Source organism: Taeniopygia guttata, chromosome 8 (genome assembly GCF_048771995.1).
Source record: "Taeniopygia guttata chromosome 8, bTaeGut7.mat, whole genome shotgun sequence".
In the NCBI taxonomy this organism is placed as follows: domain Eukaryota; kingdom Metazoa; phylum Chordata; class Aves; order Passeriformes; family Estrildidae; genus Taeniopygia; species Taeniopygia guttata.
In genome coordinates, this window is record NC_133033.1 from 29346596 (window position 1) to 29365704 (window position 19109).

General features: G+C 42.4%; 1 protein-coding gene across 2 annotated transcripts in view; it reads right to left on the reverse strand.

Moving 5' to 3' along the window:
* Positions 1-1212: 1212 nt before the first annotated feature.
* Positions 1213-19109, reverse strand: part of NTMT2 (N-terminal Xaa-Pro-Lys N-methyltransferase 2) — a 36572-nt gene continuing 18675 nt past the window's right edge. For both annotated transcript variants that reach the window (XM_072932923.1, XM_072932922.1), the window contains exons 5-7: positions 14130-14305; positions 7253-7502; positions 1213-4022 (exon numbers count right to left, since the gene is read on the reverse strand). In XM_072932923.1, coding sequence (XP_072789024.1) covers positions 3748-4022; positions 7253-7502; positions 14130-14305 — 701 coding nt within the window. In that variant the 3' untranslated portion in view covers positions 1213-3747. The remainder of the gene's footprint in view (positions 4023-7252; positions 7503-14129; positions 14306-19109) is intronic.

Below are 19109 nucleotides of genomic sequence, written 5' to 3' on the forward strand. Positions count from 1 at the left end.
ACCTGATATAATTTAAGTGCTTCTGAAACAAAGCATTTCAGCACATCCATTCAGCTGCATGTTCCAGTTAAGAAGGACAGGACACTTGCAATGTCTGAATTGTCTTTGAAACATGAACAGCTTGAGCTGTGATGGTTGCTGGATCTGCATGGCTAGGATTGCTGCTCAGAATGCTGCAACAGTTGTTTTTCTATATTTTGTGGGGTTGCAGTGGTGTTTGGAGGCTACAACCAGGGCTTGAGGCTCACATTCATACCAGAAATGTAATACTTGGCCTTCAGTCCCACAGAATAGAAGCTGGACCTGATATGGGGACACCGAGTGACACCAGAACTTCGGTGGTGGCTTGGCAGAAATGGAGTTGACTGTGCTTTGGCTAAGCCTTTGCTTGGTGTGATTGCCTGGGAGAAAGATCTGCTTGAAGGACAAGTTGGGTATTTCCATAATCACCTGTCAGTGGTGAATGAGGACTCGGGCTTGAAGGACCCTCAGTGTTCTGTGAGCCTTGTCTCAGACAGGGTCCTGATCTTGCATTAAATCTCTGGTAACATCGAGATCAGGAACAAGTCTTAGATGAGCACAAAACTAATGGGATTCAAACCCTCAAGGAGCTAAAGGCTTCTTTAAATGATTGGTTTAAATAACATGGAAATTGAGGCAGAGCCATTGAATTGACTATCCAGTCCTTTAACACCAAAGAAGAACTGATAAACAGATGATTTCTAAGTAAAATGTTATGTTTGAAATTTGTGATTATTTATTATTATTATATACTATTGGTAAAATGCAGACAGCCCTGAATTTCTAAGCCAAGAATGGCCCTTACCCAAATTAAGGGACATTTAAGGGTGGCCTGTACTAGATGACTGGGAGTTCTGGAATTAAAATATGCCTCAGAAAGGGAGGAAACCAAAATATTTTTCAGTCTGCAGCCTTCTCATGCATTTAAGCTCCTGAAGGACTTGTGTTTCTTTACTCTTGAGATTCATTATGTCACCAGAAAAGCTTTGCTATTTTACTCTGGAAGCAGCATAGCCATGAAACATTAATTTTCAGGAATGTGGAAACCATGAAATACATGTTTTTCTACTAAATTAAGATTTTAGTTTTCTCTCTTCTCACATAGTTAAGGGAACCAATTTTCATTATATGTTTATGTATATGCATTCTGGAAATTCTAATAGGAAAGATACACAAAACACAGGAAGAACATTTTTACTTTGAAAAATGTATTTCACTGGTAACCCCACCACCCATTTATATTCCATTTTTCATCCTGAACCACTTTGTTTTCTCAATCCACCTTGGAACCATGTCTCTCATGACTGAACTGCACCAAACTCTGGTGTGTACATGACCAGCTGGTATATTGTGCCCTGTAAGATTTGGCAGCTTTTTAGGTTTGTATAAAATTCTTTATTTCCCCATTTCCACGATGCCATTCTCTCACCACTGCAGTGACAACACCTCTCAGACCTGCCTGGCACAGACACCACTGCACAAGGATCTCCAGCAGCCCCCAAGTATTCTGCACCATGGCAGATGTCTCTGGCTGGAAGAAAAAAATGGTGAAGGGCAAATTAATTTGCAATCCATGTAAAGGAAAATATGTAAATATTCCCTTCTTTTTGCTATAGGACTGATGCCTCTTTCTTGATAAAAACATTACTTACTCAGTTTCCATCCAACACCAGCTGATCAAAATGGAAGAATTAATCAAAACATTCCAGAAGCATCTGTGTTGTGGGAACCATAGGTTTTTAGGCTATAAGAAACACCAGAATATTCACCAAATCACCAGTGTGGTTTTCCTTAATGCTACAATTAGCCATGGAACATTAACAGAAGAGTTCCTGGATAAGAGTTGATGGCAGAAGGCCTTCTGCCATAAACTGGTAATTCTCAACATGTGCAAACATATTGCCAGAGAAGATGAGTTATGCAATTAAAATCAAAATTGGAGATTTGTTATCAAAGAACAGCAATGTGTACTAAAATCCAGCTGAGAGGCTCCCTTATTTTGTTATCTTCAGGCTTCTTTTTAGTTAATCTAACACAGCTGACAATATTTGATACAGCCAATTGTGCCTTCTGTCATGTGAGGGAGGTTTATAGAACTCCTTTCGCCTAGCACAGAGAGATTTGTCATAGTACAACTCTTTACAGAGTCTGAAAAGCTTTGCCAGGATTGCATTTCAGGGGAGCAAGATGTGATAAAAATTCTGACAGCCAGAACATTTCTAATGCTATAATTAATTTCTAAAATTTTCATCAAGCCTGAGTAACATTTTAAGTGCAAATTATATTAAAAGTTCCATTCAAAAGAAGCATTTGATTTTGTCTGGATAAAAAAAAAATAATCAGCTTGGAAAACTGTGGTTGTGTAGCTTTCCCTCATAACAAATTTCAAAATTCCCCCCTCACATCTTTAGAATGAAGCAGAATTCCAAATTCCAAATTTGTTTGCAAAATCAACTTCTGTCCTCCCACAGCACTTTCTGTGTCTCTGCAAAGAGGACAAGAAGCTTAATGTATGATTTCTGGGAGTCTTAAGGAGATGGGCTGCATGTCAGTATTTTCAAATCCAGGCTTACACAGCTGCTCTTTGAATATAAATCATGGCTTTTGGGTTACACTAACAGTCTCTGCAGTTTAGCACAGTTGTTAATTAATACAATACTGCATTAGTTCTTCTTACAGCCTTACTATTAACCTTCCGTGAAATCCCATTAGCTCTGCATATGGTGCCAGGCTTGTTCTGAATGTGGGAAAAAAAGAAATGTACAGTGGTATGAATAATAAAGAGAGGCTTTTAAGTGGTTTCCACTGTGAACATTTGGGGGAAAGAAATAGCAGAATGTAATACGTGGGGCAAGCTTTTCACGAAATTTCAATGCAAACATGCAGCTATTTGTCAGCCAAGTTTTCTTCTGGAGTGTGAAATCCCACAGGCACCACTATTGTTCTACAGCAAAAATGTCAGGAAGAGGAAGTAGCTCCTAAAAATGGAAAATTAACCAGGTTGTTTTATTGTCCAAATTGACAGAAGTGCAAAAAAAAAAAACAAACAAAAAAACCCACAAACAAAAAAAACCCAAAAAACAAAACAAACAACCAAAACCTAAAAAACAACGCCCCCAAAAACCCAAAAAATCCCAAAAACCCAAAATAACCCCCAACAGCAACAACAACAAAAACCCCCCAAACCCCCAAAACTACATAGCTGATGCCAACAAAAGATACCATTTCCCTTATATTCTTGGTTTAAATATTTTAAAGTCCAGGTAGAGAGGACAGACAAAATTTTGGTGAAGTTTTCCAGAAGTTACTTGAATTTCCTGCTTCAGTGATCTGACACATCCTCCTTAAATTCCAAGAAGACTTAAGTGCCATAGTGAAAAACAGGCTTGTTAACACCTCATACAGAACACCCAAAAATTATTAACTTCTACAGAAACTTCAGACCTAATAATTTTCTATTGGATGAGTTTTTTGTACAGTATTGACTCCTTAATGGAATAGAGATCTGACAAGGAGGTTAGGAAAGCTTTTAAAAATGGCAAGAACGATGGAGAGATAGGATTTAGGAGCAGACTATTCCTGAGAGAAGCTTTGTGGTTGTCTCCTGACCCCTTAGAAGCTGCTGCTCTGGAGTAGTGCATGGGTAGGAGGATTCCAGGATGTGCTTTTCTCCTTCCCAATCCCCTGGCTCATCCATAGCCCAGTCTCTGCAGTCTCACTGGGCAGTCAGGAGTGGCCAGGGCCCTTCTGCATGGCCAGCATCCACACAGGGACACACTGCTCAGGGAAGCCCTCCTGCCTCTCCTCCCTCAGGATGGTGAGTCCGCTCATCTCGATGAGGCTGTGCAGGATGTTCAGGTCTCGGATCACGCTGCTGTCCAGGCAGTCCAGGGTGCAGCCCTCCCTGGCCACATTGTCCTTCAGAATGATGACACCATTATCCTTCAAGCCACCCTGGCAGCGGATGAGAAACTCCAGGAGATCTTTGTCTGTTAGATATCCTACAGGTGAAAATATGGTGTCTTAGGTTGGAAATGGGGGTGTGTATTCTATTCCTATCTGTCAGAGGTGGGGCAGTTCTCTGCTGTTCATTGGGCAGTTTTCTTTATCTCTCCCACAGCCCATCCGCCCTGCAGGAGATCTCTTCTGTTCATGGCCAGTGAGTGTCCCTGCATGGCTGAGAAAATTCCATCATCCCATGGGAAGATGCTGTGCCCAGGGGAGGAGCCAAACATTCCTACCTGGATACAATCTGACCTGGGAACAGCACAGCAGCCTTTGCCCACTGCATTCCCAGAGGAGCAGCTTTCTTCCCACTGCATTCCCAGAGGAGCAGCTTTCTTCCCACTGCATTCCCAGAGGAGCAGCTTTCTTCCCCACTGCATTCCCAGAGGAGCAGCTTTCTTCCCCACTGCATTCCCAGAGGGAGCCCAGGCCCATCTCCACCAGCTCTGGAGCTCCAGAGGAAAACCCCCCCCTTGTGCAGGATCCTGCTCCAGCAGAAGCACAGCTGGCACTGCAGGAGGGCTGAGCCCCCATGGGATGGGACTGCTGCCACCTCCCTGCCCCACAGGCTGCCAGGGCCTGCTCTGACTCTGGCAGTGGGGTTTTTTATTACTGCATTGTTTATTTTATTATTATTTTATTATTGTTTTCTTCCCTAATAAAGAACTGTTATTCCTGCTCCCATATATTTGCCTGAGAGCCCCTTAATTTCAAAATTATAATAATTCAGAGGGAGGGGGGTTTGCATTTTCCATTTCAGGGGAGGCTCCTGCCTTCCTTAACAGACACCTGTCTCTTCAAATCAAGACAGCTGGAAAATAGATCACTGTTAACCATTCAGACATGTTGGAAGGGTGCCTTGATCTGAGTCTCCATAGCCTGTTTATTGCAGAAAATTATTAATCAAGTCCTGCCAGATTTAAGTAGGAAACCTTGGGCAAATAAACGAGATCAAATACAAACTCCAATCAATATTTGGGATCCATAGTGGTAGCAGCAACAGATGTGGACAGAAGCCACTGAGGAGAGTGGAGAAAATAGCAGGTGCTGAAGGGTTCTTTAATCTGGTGGTTTAAGTTATAATAAGAATCAGTGGCAGGAGGCTGGAGCCAAGCAAATTCATATAAGGAATAAGTGACAACTGTTAAACAGTGTAAGCAATTACCCATTGGAAACTACCAACCGAAGTGGGGTTTACCACCTCTTGAAGTCCTCAAACCAAGTATGGTTGAATCTTTCAAGATATGTTTTAATTGAACACAAACTACTGGCTTAGCACGGTGGTGAAGGAATGAAAAGAACAGCTTGGGATATAGAATAGGTCAAACTAGATAACCCCAGTCCTCTCTGCCTTCTACTGCTAAAAATCTCTGTAACTTTTTGTAGCACTGTATCCTTCTATCAAAAGAGGTCTGGACCAAAGATCCAGCAAAGAATGCAATGCTAATTCCACAACCCAAATTAAACTTCTCATGTTACTCCATACTCGGTGGGATTTTTGCAGATATGTATATATTATAAAATAGTGTTTTTTTCCAATGTTATCGAGATTCTGTTTCTTATCCTTCCTTCTCAAAGATCAGGAGTTCTGCTGAGAGCAATGGTGTAGAGCTCAGAGAAGACCAAAATGAGAACTCTCATGTGAAACATCTAACATGAATAAACAAGGACAGATGATCAGAAACAGAATGAAAAACTTGGAAAAAATAACCACCTGTATTTTCTAGTAAAACTATTTTTTTTTTTCTTGATGGAAGACTTAAACTTTTATAAATGGAAGTTGTCATTTCAAAACCACATTTTGACATAGCATGTCAAGTTTCTTTAACCACTCCTAACAAAAAAACCTTCAGAAAAAAACAACAAAAATTAAAACAAAAAAGCCACAAAACCTAAAGCTGAATACCTTTTAAGTTTAAGGAAAATGGTAATTTCTAGATGAAATATAAGCTTGCCCTTTTACTTTTTTTACAAAATGACTGCTGGGGTTCACATGCTTATGCATGCATAAAACAAATCTTAAGATTTCATTGGCAAGACTCATTGAAGCTTTGGAACATCTATTTTTGAACTTATTTTTCTCTTTACTTGGCTTTTAGTGTAGTTTCCTAAGAAAATGAGATCTTCAAGGTACTGCTTTCTAGCAGACAGTCCTGCCCTTGCTCCATCAAATTAATTTGTTGGTATATTTCAGCCAAATTCAAGATAGGGGTAGTAGTTTGATTAATGATTACAATGACTCCATATTTCCTTGACATTGATGGAGAAAGAAGATTCAGCTGTGTGTCTATGCTAAGAATATTATATGCTCCCTTAGTTAGGAGCCACATATCTGACCAGCACAGCCTTAGATAGGTCTAAGCTCAATCCTCCTCATTTTGACTTGGATTTGCTCAAAAGGTGAGGCAGGAGCTACTTTACTGCAATGACTCATTATTAAAGAAAAGCAAAAATATGAAAGAAAATTATGCTGGTCTAAAGCAATTTGTTCAGACCTCCTCTTATGCCATAATTAATTAATTAATAAATAATTCCTTTTGGTCTCTGAAACTGCACCCTGGACACTTTGGTTCACAGATTAAGAGAAAACCTCTTCATTCCACTGCACAGATTTTTTTTTTTTTTTTTTTTTTTTTGGTAAGGTACATAGCCCTCATTATCCTTTTGTTTTAAATGCTACAGGGCATTTGCTGGGGTGGCTGCAGGAGAAGAAGCAGATGTTTCTTATAGGAGGGGCTACTGCGGGACATAGCTAAGGGAACTTATGTCTGATAAACATCAGTGCTCCTAATAAGACCTGATCTGATTTACAGGTATTGGTGATTTCACTATATGGTGATTTTCACTATGGCTTTTTTCCTGATTATTTCCTGAAATACCTCAAAGCCTGGATAATCAGGAGATTCAGAAACCACTGTTCACAAGTGTGGTCAGCCCTGTGCATCTCTCTGTACTTAAGAAACAGCACTCCTGCTCCAAAAAATCCATATGTGGGGGCCTCACCCTCAGCTACACCTTTGCATGCAGGCTGCTCTCCAGGAACTGGCACATTTCTCCACCTGAAAAAGCCAATTTGATTCGTACCCACTGTGCATATGGCCTGGGGGAACTCTGAGAAGTCTCTCATGATGTTTTAGGAAGTTGTCTCAAAGATCTGAGAACCTCCTTGGAGCACAGGCTGACTGTTCTGTGAGATGTCACGCTAGAATGATCACGCAGAACTAACCTGAAACCCACTGAATCCAGATGACGTCGTATCTTCGTGGGGCCGGTGTGAATTCCTGGAGGCTTTTGCAGTAATACATCTCTACTCTGTCCTCCTTGCCCTGCAGGTAGTTTGGGACCTCAGCCAGGAAATTCTCCATCATATCCACCAGCTCCACACTCTTGAAAACCGGCAGCAAGACATGCTTGCTGATCCGACCTATCCCAGAGCCACAGTCCAGGGCACGGCTGGTGCCAGCTTTCCCCACCCCCTGTGGGATAAAAGAAAATTATTGGAAATCTGAAAAATACTACCTGAAAAAAATCACAGCAACCATGTGTCTTAGGTTCAAATAGTGTATTCTATTTGTCATCTGTCAGAGGTGGAGCAGTTATTTTCTGTTCATTGGGCAGTTTTCTTTATCTCTCCCACAGCCCATCCTCCCTGCAGGAGATCTCTTCTGTTCATGGCCAGTGAGTGTCCCTGCATGGCTGAGAAAATTCCATCATCCCATGGGGAGATGCTCTGCCCAGGGGAGGAGCCGAGCATTCCTACCTGGATACAATCTGACCTGGGAACAGCGCAGCAGCCTTTGCCTGCTGCATTCCCAGAGGAGCAGCTTTCTTCCCACTGCATTCCCAGAGGAGCAGCTTTCTTCCACTGCATTCCCAGAGGAGCAGCTTTCTTCCCACTGCATTCCCAGAGGAGCAGCTTTCTTCCACTGCATTCCCAGAGGAGCAGCTTTCTTCCCCACTGCATTCCCAGAGGAGCAGCTTTCTTCCCACTGCATTCCCAGAGGAGCAGCTTTCTTCCCCACTGCATTCCCAGAGGAGCAGCTTTCTTCCCACTGCATTCCCAGAGGAGCAGTATTCTTCCCACTGCATTCCCAGAGGAGCCCAGGCCCATCTCCACCAGCCCTGGAGCTCCAGAGGAAAACTCCCCCCTTGTGCAGGATCCTGCTCCAGCAGAAGCACAGCTGGCACTGCAGGAGGGCTGAGCCACCATGGGATGGGACTGCTGCCACCTCCCTGACCCACAGGCTGCCAAGGCATGTTCTGACTCTGGCAGTGGTTTGTTTTCTTTTTTTGTACTATTGCATTTGTATTTTTAGCTTCCCTAATAAAGAACTGTTATTCCTGCTCCCATATCTTGCCTGAGAGCCCCTTAATTTCAAAATTATAATTTAGAGGGAGGATGTTTACATTTTCAATTTCAAGAGAGGCTTCTGCCTTCTTTAGCAGACACCTGTCTGTTCAAACCAAGACACTGTGTTACCCACTATGTGTCCAGACAGCCTGGTGTCTTTTATCCTTATCTTTGCAGGGCTGTTGGGGGATTGATAAGAATCAGCAGAGATTTGGGTGCTGCTGTCTGAGATGAGCTGGGCTCTCACATACCTGGCTGCTGCTGCTGGGGCTTCTCACTGTATTTAGTGCTGTATGGGAAGTTTTTGCTTGGCAAGAAGAGACAGAGTCTTTCACAAGCTCCTGGCTTTCTCAGAAGATCCACTACTCTTTGTAAAGTCCTTGCAACTTCAAATGTTCATACCTCACAGGCAACTACGTGGCTAGATAAGCCTCATTCTGTGCCTTGTAAAGGCTAATAAAAAGGAAGCATACACCAAATACTGCATGCAAGCAGTAACTTCTTCAGCACAGAACTCCTGAGGTGCCCATGGGCATTTCTACAGATACACAGAATCCTTAAGATCAAAGTGCAGTCCTCAAAACAAATTTTGTTTGAACTAAGACCTTGGAGTGGTAGGTAACTTACAACAACTCGAGAAGTTTGGACTGGAGCATATACAGAATTTCTCTTTTAGGCATAGAGACAAGAAGGATGATTGACTAGGTTTTGCTTAACTGTTCCTTTTTTCTTCATAAATGTCATCTTTGGACAGAGATCAGACATGAAAAAATGTGGCACAAAGGCTGTGACTATGAGAAAATAATGAAGCGCTGTAGAAGAAGCTTTATAATGAAAGCTGTATTTTACCCCTAAAGCTTCCATTCTAGCTATAAAACAACTCTTAAGAGCCTGCTGCTGTTCTGTAAAACAGAAATTCTGAACTGACACATGCACTGACTGTGGGATAGGAGCTCCCCTGGCCAAAGTTATCTGTTAAACAAATATATTAAAAGCAAATGTAAACACCTTTTCCCTGTCCTCTGGAACTGAGTGTTGAAGTAAAAGCCGTGGGCCAAAGTCCCTGCTGCAACTTCACTGCACTCAAAGCAATAAGCTCAGGAAGAGTCTTGCTCTTCCTGCTTATTGGGAGACCCCCCCCCTTTGTAATGAACCCAGCATAAATCATGTAACTCACACTTTTTTGGCCTGGCTTCAGTGGGTAATTCAGTAGATTATTAAGGTCAAAGGACAGCACTGTCAATGACATGACTATGAATAGCCCAGGCGAGCATCTGATTTCATGGAGTAATTGTAGAAAGAGCACACAGCCCTCAAGGGCTCTCACCAGTCTCCAGGGCTGCTGCTCCCAATTTGTATGCCCAGGAAGATTAATCTCCTGATGTGTGCACAAGTCCACAGACCTTCAACCCTCCTGGGCTCTGGAGACTACCTGTTTGTAGTTAGCCAGAAAATGGGAGCCATTCCTCATCCACAGGCTGCACCAAGAACATATCCCACAGCTCTTTTATTCCAAATGAAATTTATGAGTGCCTGATTTAGCTTTAGAGAACAATTTTGGGGTGTATATGTGTCCTAAAGGACAGTGATTCTGAGTAATGGGAAGCAAGTCATCAGAGAAGCAGTCAGTCTCAAATTTTGAAGCCTGTTCTGGCTTACAGTTCCTGGTGCTACTTCAGGTCTTGAAAGCTCCTGCATTTTGGGTTTTACTGAGGACCAGACTAAGAGGTAACAAGGAGTTCAGGAAAGGAGAAGGAACTGTGTCTTGAATCTTTACAAGGTGGATTTCCATATTATTGGCTGGCAGATGCATACAGGTTGTCTACATTGATGGGATTAACTAAAAATCTTTGAGAAAGCTGCTGAAAAAACTGGGATGATTTACCAAAACCACCAACAGAATTCAGCAACTAGCCAGGTAATTCCTTCAACATTTGTGTTTCACAGAATCTACAGTCATAGTGTCATAGTAGGGACTCAAAACAGGGAATTCATAGTTTAAAACAGGGAATTCATCTCCCATGACATGTCACAGCAAGGACTTCTGATGACACATCTCCATGTTCCATGGAGAAGAAGGAAAGGGAACAGTCATGGGAGATGAAGTTCGATCCCACACTTTGCTGAAAAGGAGTGAGTGCTTCCAGCAGTCAGTTGAGAAGCCCTGTGAAACACCACGGCTCCGTTTGTAATGAAAATGTTGACATAATTCCATGTTCAGCTAATATATTTTCAGTTTGGAAGTGCTTAGGGCTTTGACAGAGTATTAACATTTTCCTTGGAAGGCAAACATTTTCCCAAAAGTCTAATTGAGTTGAAAATCAGACTCCTTATTTTAAAAAATGGTATAAGTGAAAACTGTAAGCCAGAACAGGCTTCAAAAATTGAGACTGACTGCTTCTCTGGCGACTTGCTTCCCATTACTCAGAATCACTGTCCTTTAGGATACATATACACCCCAAAATTGTTCTCTAAAGCTAAATCAGGCACTCATAAATTTCATTCGGAATAAAAGAGCTGTGGGATATGTTCCCAGTGCTACTTCAGGTCTTGGAAGAGCAGAAAGGCAGTGAAGTTATGTACGACAAAAAAAGGAATCAGAATTCAAGAAATAGATAAAAAATCCCAGTGGTTTTCCTTCTAAATAAATAAATAAATAAAGAGCACGTTTTCAACAACATCTCTTCTACCACTCTGATCAAACTGGAGAAAAATCACTTTTCAAGAAGTTTTCACTCAGCAAGTAACCAATCCTGCAGGTGAGCTGGGGGCAAGAAAGGGAGAAAGCGTTGAGGGCAGAGAGGGACCCATAAAGTCAATATAATCTCCATCTGTAATATTTTACACACCTACAGCTCACAACCGACGTTGAATTAATGCTTCCTTTGTTTTCTTTATTTTCTTTTTTACTCGCTACCTCCGGATTAGGCACTTGGAAACACAGTGCCTGTGTGGACACGGAGGCATTAGCAAGCTGCCATAAATATGCAGGGCTGTAGCTGTGCTGATAACCCTGTACCTGAGACAGCCTGGAGCTTGTCTGCAGAGCCCTGCTGGCTCAAGCCATGTTGCTCTTGGTTTGAGTTCTGCCCACACACACATAAAACCTCTTAGCTCCAGCACAGTGGCACTTTCAACCCCGCTCGACTCGCCCGCGAAGCAAAAATGTAAGTGAAGCTCTCAGTCTTTTCCTGTAATTCCTTCCATGTGCCCAGGCAAGATGAATTCTTTTCTCCAAAGAAATCTGTAGCTCAGTTTACAGTGGTGCTAAGGATCATGCTAAGAAATGCCATACCTGAAGGTATGCAACATCAGTCATGGAAGGGAAATGTCACTGTGTGGCATTTCCACGCCAGCCAAACTAACTCAAGAGGGGTAATTTGAGTGGAACCAGGCAAGTATTTGTTTAGGGAGCACTGGTTTTGCCAGAATGTAGAGTTTTAAATGAATGAAACTCTCTGTGAAACTGGTATTTCAAATCTAGAGAATAGTTTTTAGCCAAAAAAACATGGGAAAGAATGTTGAAAATGTCAAAGTACTTTTTTTTTTTTTCCATAACTTTCAAGGAAAAAAGAAACCAAACTTGTCAACTTTCATTTCTAAAGAGCATTTTTAATTTTGCAATTGACTTGAGCTCTTTAAAACAAAAAGAAAAGTTTTTCAGAGAGTGAAACAATAAAAAAATTGTTCAGTTCATCTGAAACAAATTTTCTTATTTTCCAAATTTGTTAAACTTATCTTTAAAAAAAAGAAAGTATATTAGGGTGAAGCAGATTTTTTTTTATATCTTGATCACCTTATGGTTTAAAAAAAATATTCATAGAGCCATAAACTTGGTAAGAGAGTTCATTAGCTTTATTATCAAGTCACTGCTACAGAAAGCAACTAAATATCTGTATCTGGTTGAGCAGGATTCAAATTTCAGTAGTAAGAAAGAAAAATAAACCATAAGGAACATAATCAATTGGCTACATCTCAACAGACAACGGACTTTAACAAACAAATCAGAATAAGCAAAAGGTGCAGACTCCTTTCTGTTTCTTTTTTATTTTTTTCTTATTTGATCTTGGCCATTCAGAGTATCCTTTCTATCCCTGGCTAATTATAGGAGTAGGAATTTTGTTCTGGAGTATTTTGTATCTGTCATCACAGCTGATGCATTGGGTATGATTCCCCTTTGGCATGTGAAACTCTGTCACAGACTGTACTTTCCTTTTCAGGTCTTGGAGAGGAGAAGGTGTAACAATGTGACACAAACCTGCTGCAGGAAACTGCATCTCTGTGATGTCTAGGAAGGGTGAAATCTTCCCCTGAGCACACACTTCTGCACCACCTGAATTCCACAAATGTCCTTAAAACAAGACTTATATAAAATGTAAGGGATGTGCTTGGACTGCGTTTAATTTTCCTTCTGAAAATGCCATTTTCAGAAACGTCATGCAGAAACGTTACCATCAGCTTCAGCTCCTCACTGAACCTCCTTTGTATTTTCTCATTTTGTGTTTATTGACAGCATGATACCATACAGGGAGGCTCTGGGAAGACTTTTTTTGCCTTGGCATTAGTACAAATGATTGTTGATTCAGAAACATGCAGCTATTCACTTGTGTTTTGCTTGCTCACAGCCCCAAAAGTCCCCCTCTATCAGGTACAGCAAACTTTGCCCTTCACTGGTCTGTATGATTTCTATCTGCTGTCAAGCCACACTCATTTTCCATCCCAATCCATTTAAATTGTGCCCTTTTTCTTCCATATACAACATCTAATTAACCTATTGAGCTTTCTTCCCAAGTGGATCATTAAGGCTAAAAAAAGGTCATCTGGCTATCCCAAATTTGTACATTTGAGCAGAAAATTAAAGACCTACGGTAGCATTATATAGAACTAGTCATTTTGTCGGCAGGAGAACTTAACAAATTTGTTTGTGGATTCTTTAACATCTAATACTGTTGTAGAGCTGATTTAGTGGGCTCATCCCTAGGAAAAATGAAGGGCAGTCAGAAAACCGTAAGGCCACACTTCTAAAGGTTTTCAGATTTCTAAAGACAGTTTTAGAACTCAACAGGATTTTCAGAAACCCAAGAACCAAAGTGATACTGCTCTTAAAATCCCACTTGGCATCTCCTTGCAATTCAGGCCAAAGCAGACCTTTCAAGATGTTTACAGACCTTTCAAGATGTTTACAGACCTTTAGCAATCTGCCTGAAAAGGTGTTCAGTGACACTGGAATGTTTAAGGAAAAATATTTTGCCTAATGTGTAGCCTCTTCTATATGCTTCTAGTGTGCGGGAGATGGTGGGTTTTGTTGTAGCCTTCTCAGAAATATTTATAAATAGGCAAACCAGAAACTGAACATTTAATCTCAGCTATTTTCCCAACTGGACTGCAAGAATTTGCACAGACAAATCTGCCACAGAAGCCAACAAGGATTTTATCATGAAAGGTCCCGGTCCTACACTCAGAATTAATCCCTCACTCAAACCCAGCTAAAAGAACTCCTCATTGCAGCTTGGGAGCATTAGAAAAGGATGTAAAACAGGTAAAGAATGATGTAAGATGGGGCAAAATGTGAATTCATGCTGATGAATGACCTGGCAGAACACATGACTAGACCCAACAACAGTGCTGACTTGTGACTGCAAATTAAATGTGATGCACAGTGCCATTTAAATCAGGTGTGCCTGGGCATAGTGCACGCCATTTTTGACACATCACCACTGCTGCTTGCAGAAGATGAGATTAAATGACTCACCCCAACAAACTTCCTGAGAAACTCCCGGGAGGATTCAACGTCTGTGTTGGAGAGCTCGATGTAGTCTCCCATCATTCCCTCCTCCGTGGCGGGCACCTCGCGGTAGAAGTGTTTGGCTCTGGCGTAGAACTGCATCTCCCCATTGATGACTTGGCTTGTCAGAGCGTAAAGTTTCACTGCAAGCAGATAAATCACCATTTTATTGTTAGTTACAGATATTTCTGCCTTAGCTAATTGCTGCATGTGGTAGTGAAGTAGCAGGCCAAAGGCCTACAAACTGAATCCTGACTCGGGCAGACAGAAGCCATGAGGAAGCTGATGGCTCTTCTTGAGAACACAGCTCTGCAGCAGTGAAAAACAACTTGGTTTTTCTGAGAAAGAGCTCTAAGACTTTGGAAAACAATTTGCTTTCCCTGAGAAAGAACTCTAGGTCTGTGATAAACACTAGCCACCTGTATAAACTGATTTTTACACCATTGGATAGAAAAATAAAAACTATCTCTCACAAACAATCTTTCCTGCACCTACACACCAGGGGTTTGAGTGACCAATCAACACAGGGTAACAACTTATTACTGACCAATTGGGGATAGACAGGGGATGTTCTTAAGAAACCCTATAAAAGTGTTTATTAAAATAAACCGGGTTGGATCCTTTCTTTTTGCACCATAAAATGTGTCCTTCATCCCTCTTTATTGTGTGCCACAGTGACACTCCAGAGGCACGATCATGAATGTTGGACTATGACCTTTTCTAACCCAGACATGGGGCAACTGAGAGGTGTTTTTAAAAACTTTTATTCCTTTTCGATCTCATGAAAAGGGTGAGACAATACAGATGTTATAATTCATGCCATCACAAGCAGAAGCCAACTATTTCCTACTTACAATACACTATAAGAGTTTCTTGACCTATCAGTTTTTTGCCACACCATGCTGTAAATGCCTTAAAGCCAATCATCTAAAATTACCCCTTGTGGGTCCTACTACAATGGATCTTTCATAGTTCTATTTCCCTAAAGCATTTAGTCTTCTTTGCAAAACCATTCTTTGAAACTTGTTTCTAGCTCCATTTCTCTCTCAACAATGTCTGTCCTGTTCCATGGCATTTCTAAGTCGGCATTTCTTATCTCAATGTTTGCATACAGATACACACTATGTGAGCCTTCTACCAGGTTTTGAGAATTTTCTATAAATCCATTTTCCACAGATGAAGACTGTAAACTTAAGTTGGGCTTTCAAAACACCAAATCCATTTCTAAAGCAACGGTGGAAGAAAAGGCATAGGATTGAATCCTACAAGACCTTGCAGGGATCCAGCCCTCCTCATGAAAACTCAGTGCTTTCCAGATTCAGAAGGCATTTCAAACATCACACTGTGTTTTCATGTCAGTGAAAAATCACCTCAGGTTTGAAGTGAACACACATGCCAAGGACATCAAGTGGTCAGACTTTTCCTGGAAAAGCTGTGGGCAGCATTTAGTACTGTGCAGGATCATCATTTCTGCTATCACTGACCTAAGTGTTGTGCAGATTTCCAGATATGCTTTCCAGCTATTGACAGCTGCATGGAGAGTGCACCAGGAAGAGTGGGGATGAATGAGGCACTTGCTCTGGTTTATTTTTAGTGATACTATATGGTCTGTGGCAGTGCAAGTAAGCTGAACCACGGAGCAGATGGTAGTCCCAGGCCTAAATGAGTACACAGGGGGACACAATTTAGAAGAGACAGTCCTAAATTTTCATCTGGCACAGGTCAAGGAGCAAGGTAATCAGTGGGTGATATACTGAAAGGTTCCTGTGTGCCAGAGACTTGGATGCTTCTTTTCATGGCTTAGCTACATTGCTGGTAACATACAGCAATCGGTGTTTTGAAGCTGTTTCATTAAAACCTGTGAATTTTGATGGATAAAGGGCTATTTTGCCGTGTTCTTTAAGAATGGAGGTCTATCCTCCACAGCCTGGGTTTTTCTGTACTCGATGTGCATCAGCATATCAAAAGTATGGATTCAAAGCTCAAAAGCTTGGATTGAGGCAGGCTATAAATTTTGCTTGCAAATCATCACCTCTGACTGTCTTGTGTGTGCACACAACTGCCCAGGCATTCTCCTGTGTGTGTGACAGACCCTCCACCAAAAACACAACTCCAAACACTGAAAGCCAATCAACAAGGAGGGACAAAGTCACATTGGGAAAAAGTCTTTGTAAGCACCACCTTGCCATGTGAGACCAGCTCTGCTGCAGCTTCCCAGCACACCAGGGAACTGGAAATGCTTCAGCAGCAAACACCTTCTAAGCCCATGACAAGAGAGGGAGGGAGAGCTCCCTGCCAGCTGCACACAAGGACCAGGCAGCAGTTCTTTGTCCCTGCATCTTCAAACTTGCATGGGAGCACTGCCAGCTGCTGCTGGGAAGGAGCTGAATAGGCTTGTGCAGGCCAGGGAACAGGAATTATGCCCTCCACACAGAGGAGGAGAGTAAGGCCAGAGGCCCTGAATATAAGCCTGGAATGTATTTAATTGAGGTCAAGAAAACTCAGCAGGGAATGATAAGTGTGTGCCTGCCCATCCTCAGCAGGAGAGTGACATTTTGGAGGCAAATGAGGGGGGGACAAAGGAACTAGGATGGGGAATAATTACCACCAAGGACCACTCGGAACAGAATAGTGCTATTGGGTTACATATTAGCAGCATGCCCAGCATATCCCTCATCCAACAAAAGCAGCATTACCAGCCCCTCTTGTCATCACCTGCTTAAGTCAACTGCTGAACGGATACTATTAAAGCTTTAATCCATTACACATTTATGTTATGCCTGAGAAATTTATACCACAAGAAGCACTGAGCCCAGCAAGGGTCAAACCTGGGAGTTTTACACACTCCACTGATTATATTCACATACTCAGAAGAAACCATTCAGCTGATAATTAATACGAAGGGGGCAGCAGCCAATCCCCAGTACAACTTGGCCAGGGTGGCTCCCATAGCCTGGGAAAAACACTCCATCGGTGCCTGGGATTTTTCCAGTAAGGATCTACGTCCTTATCCAGAAGTGGCACCATCTTGTCTTCTCTGTGTCTGCTTTTGCTCTGTTTCAGAGGTCAGCCTGTCTGCTGAACAGAACTGAATCCCTGTATGTTAGCTTTGCAGGATCTTCCATACAAGAATCCAGTGATGATTCCAGGGGTTGTTTCATGGACCTGTCAAAGGACAGTGATTTATCCCATTTTGCTAGATTGAAAGGAAGGACATTTACAGGCTGTCTGCACACCAGGACAGCATGAACAACAAATATTCAGAGTCCATCTACTCAAAACATGAGCCTGACCTGCGGCAGCACATGGGGACGATATGGTGTTCAGGATATCAGATCTGGAGTGTCTGCTCTCACATTTCTCACTCAGAACCAATATCAGGCTTGCAGAATTCCTGCCAGGACTTGCATGCACACACCAGCTGACTGCAGCTCCTCCCAGGCCATCTGGGGCCCCAGAACCCTGCCCTACGTGCAGGCATCCAAAACTAGCTCTGGGTGAGCATCCACAGGGGCTTCTCCATGCATTAAACTGTGCAAAGATGTTTTTATGCACTTCTTCCACCCCGGGGCATGCAAGGACACGGGCCAATGCAGAGAGGGATACTGCACCCAAAGTCTTCTCCTGTGGACCCACAGCCTCACTTGTACAGTGTGAGGTCTGTAGAGGTGATTTCCACCTCTTGCTCCTTCGGTGCTGCTCCTCCCTCTCAGGAATTTGCAGCACTGCCAATTCTCCCAGTGCACAACCCAGTTTTCCAGACACAGCCAATCAACCTCACCTCTGATCTGCCTCGCAGCTGTGCCTGGCATGCAGGCTCCAGCAGCAGCAGCACCACAGGGAGGAGGAGGTTTGCCAACTTGCAGGAATCTACCCCAAAAAAGAAGTGCCACAAGTCCTTGGTGGCTGTCAGTGTTGCAGCCATGCCTCCCCCTCATCATAGGACCTGCCTAGCCAGAGGCATCTTCCTTTCCATGACCCATGTGGGACTGCCTCATGCATCAGGAAATTAAATACTTGTGAGGCCTGCTATGGGTACACAGCCTGCCTTCAATGAATTCCGTAAAGTAGGGCATGAGCAGGATAGAACGAGGCAGGCTGCAAGTTCCTCAGACATCACAGGGCAGGCAGCTGGCTAACATATGAGGTTTTCAGTGTTAAAGCAGGTAACTTGTAAGATTAAAAGTCAGAAATGTGTTTCCAGTGAAGAATAAACTTTTTCATGGCACACTTGTCCCTCAGCTGAATCTGCTGGCAAGTCCCCAAGCAAAGATGGTTGAAGAAAACCCACTGCTCAGGCAGGCTGAGGGCACAGAGTGGCTCCCTAAAGGTCACTCCAGTCATGAGACATCAATCATTTTCTGTCACTGCAAACACAGTCTGGATGCAGAGTGATGATCTACAGCTGAATGCTAACCAACGTGGACTAGACAGACACTATCCACCTGAGCCTTTTGCCCTGCTAAGTTCAAAACATTATCTCTCCTATTTTCTTATGGATCAGTTAAAAATGTTGTTTTCCAGTGCATTTGGTCTAAATCTCTAAAGAAAACCACTTAACACATAAGACCCAGTGCACTCCCAACCTGCAGTATACTGACTTACAGTTCTTGATTTCAGGGTTTCCTCAACTAAATTTCCCTGGCAGAAGTAAATGTTGCAAGTAATTTTATCTGAAATTTTTATTTGTGAACATTATTTTGTGGCTCCAATTGCTTTCTGCAAGATACTGAACTAATTCCAGTTTGGCTGAGTGCTCCCTTTTAAATGCAACATCTGCTTTGTGCATCAGTTGAAAAAGAGTTATCTGTGTGCATGGTAGAATCTACCTCTCTGCTGTGGTCTGAGTACCATGTAAATTCTGGTTTATAGAGGATGAACATCATCCCACCCCCAAAGCAGATTTTACTTTTAGCCATGTGCCTCACACACAGGAATATTTGTCCT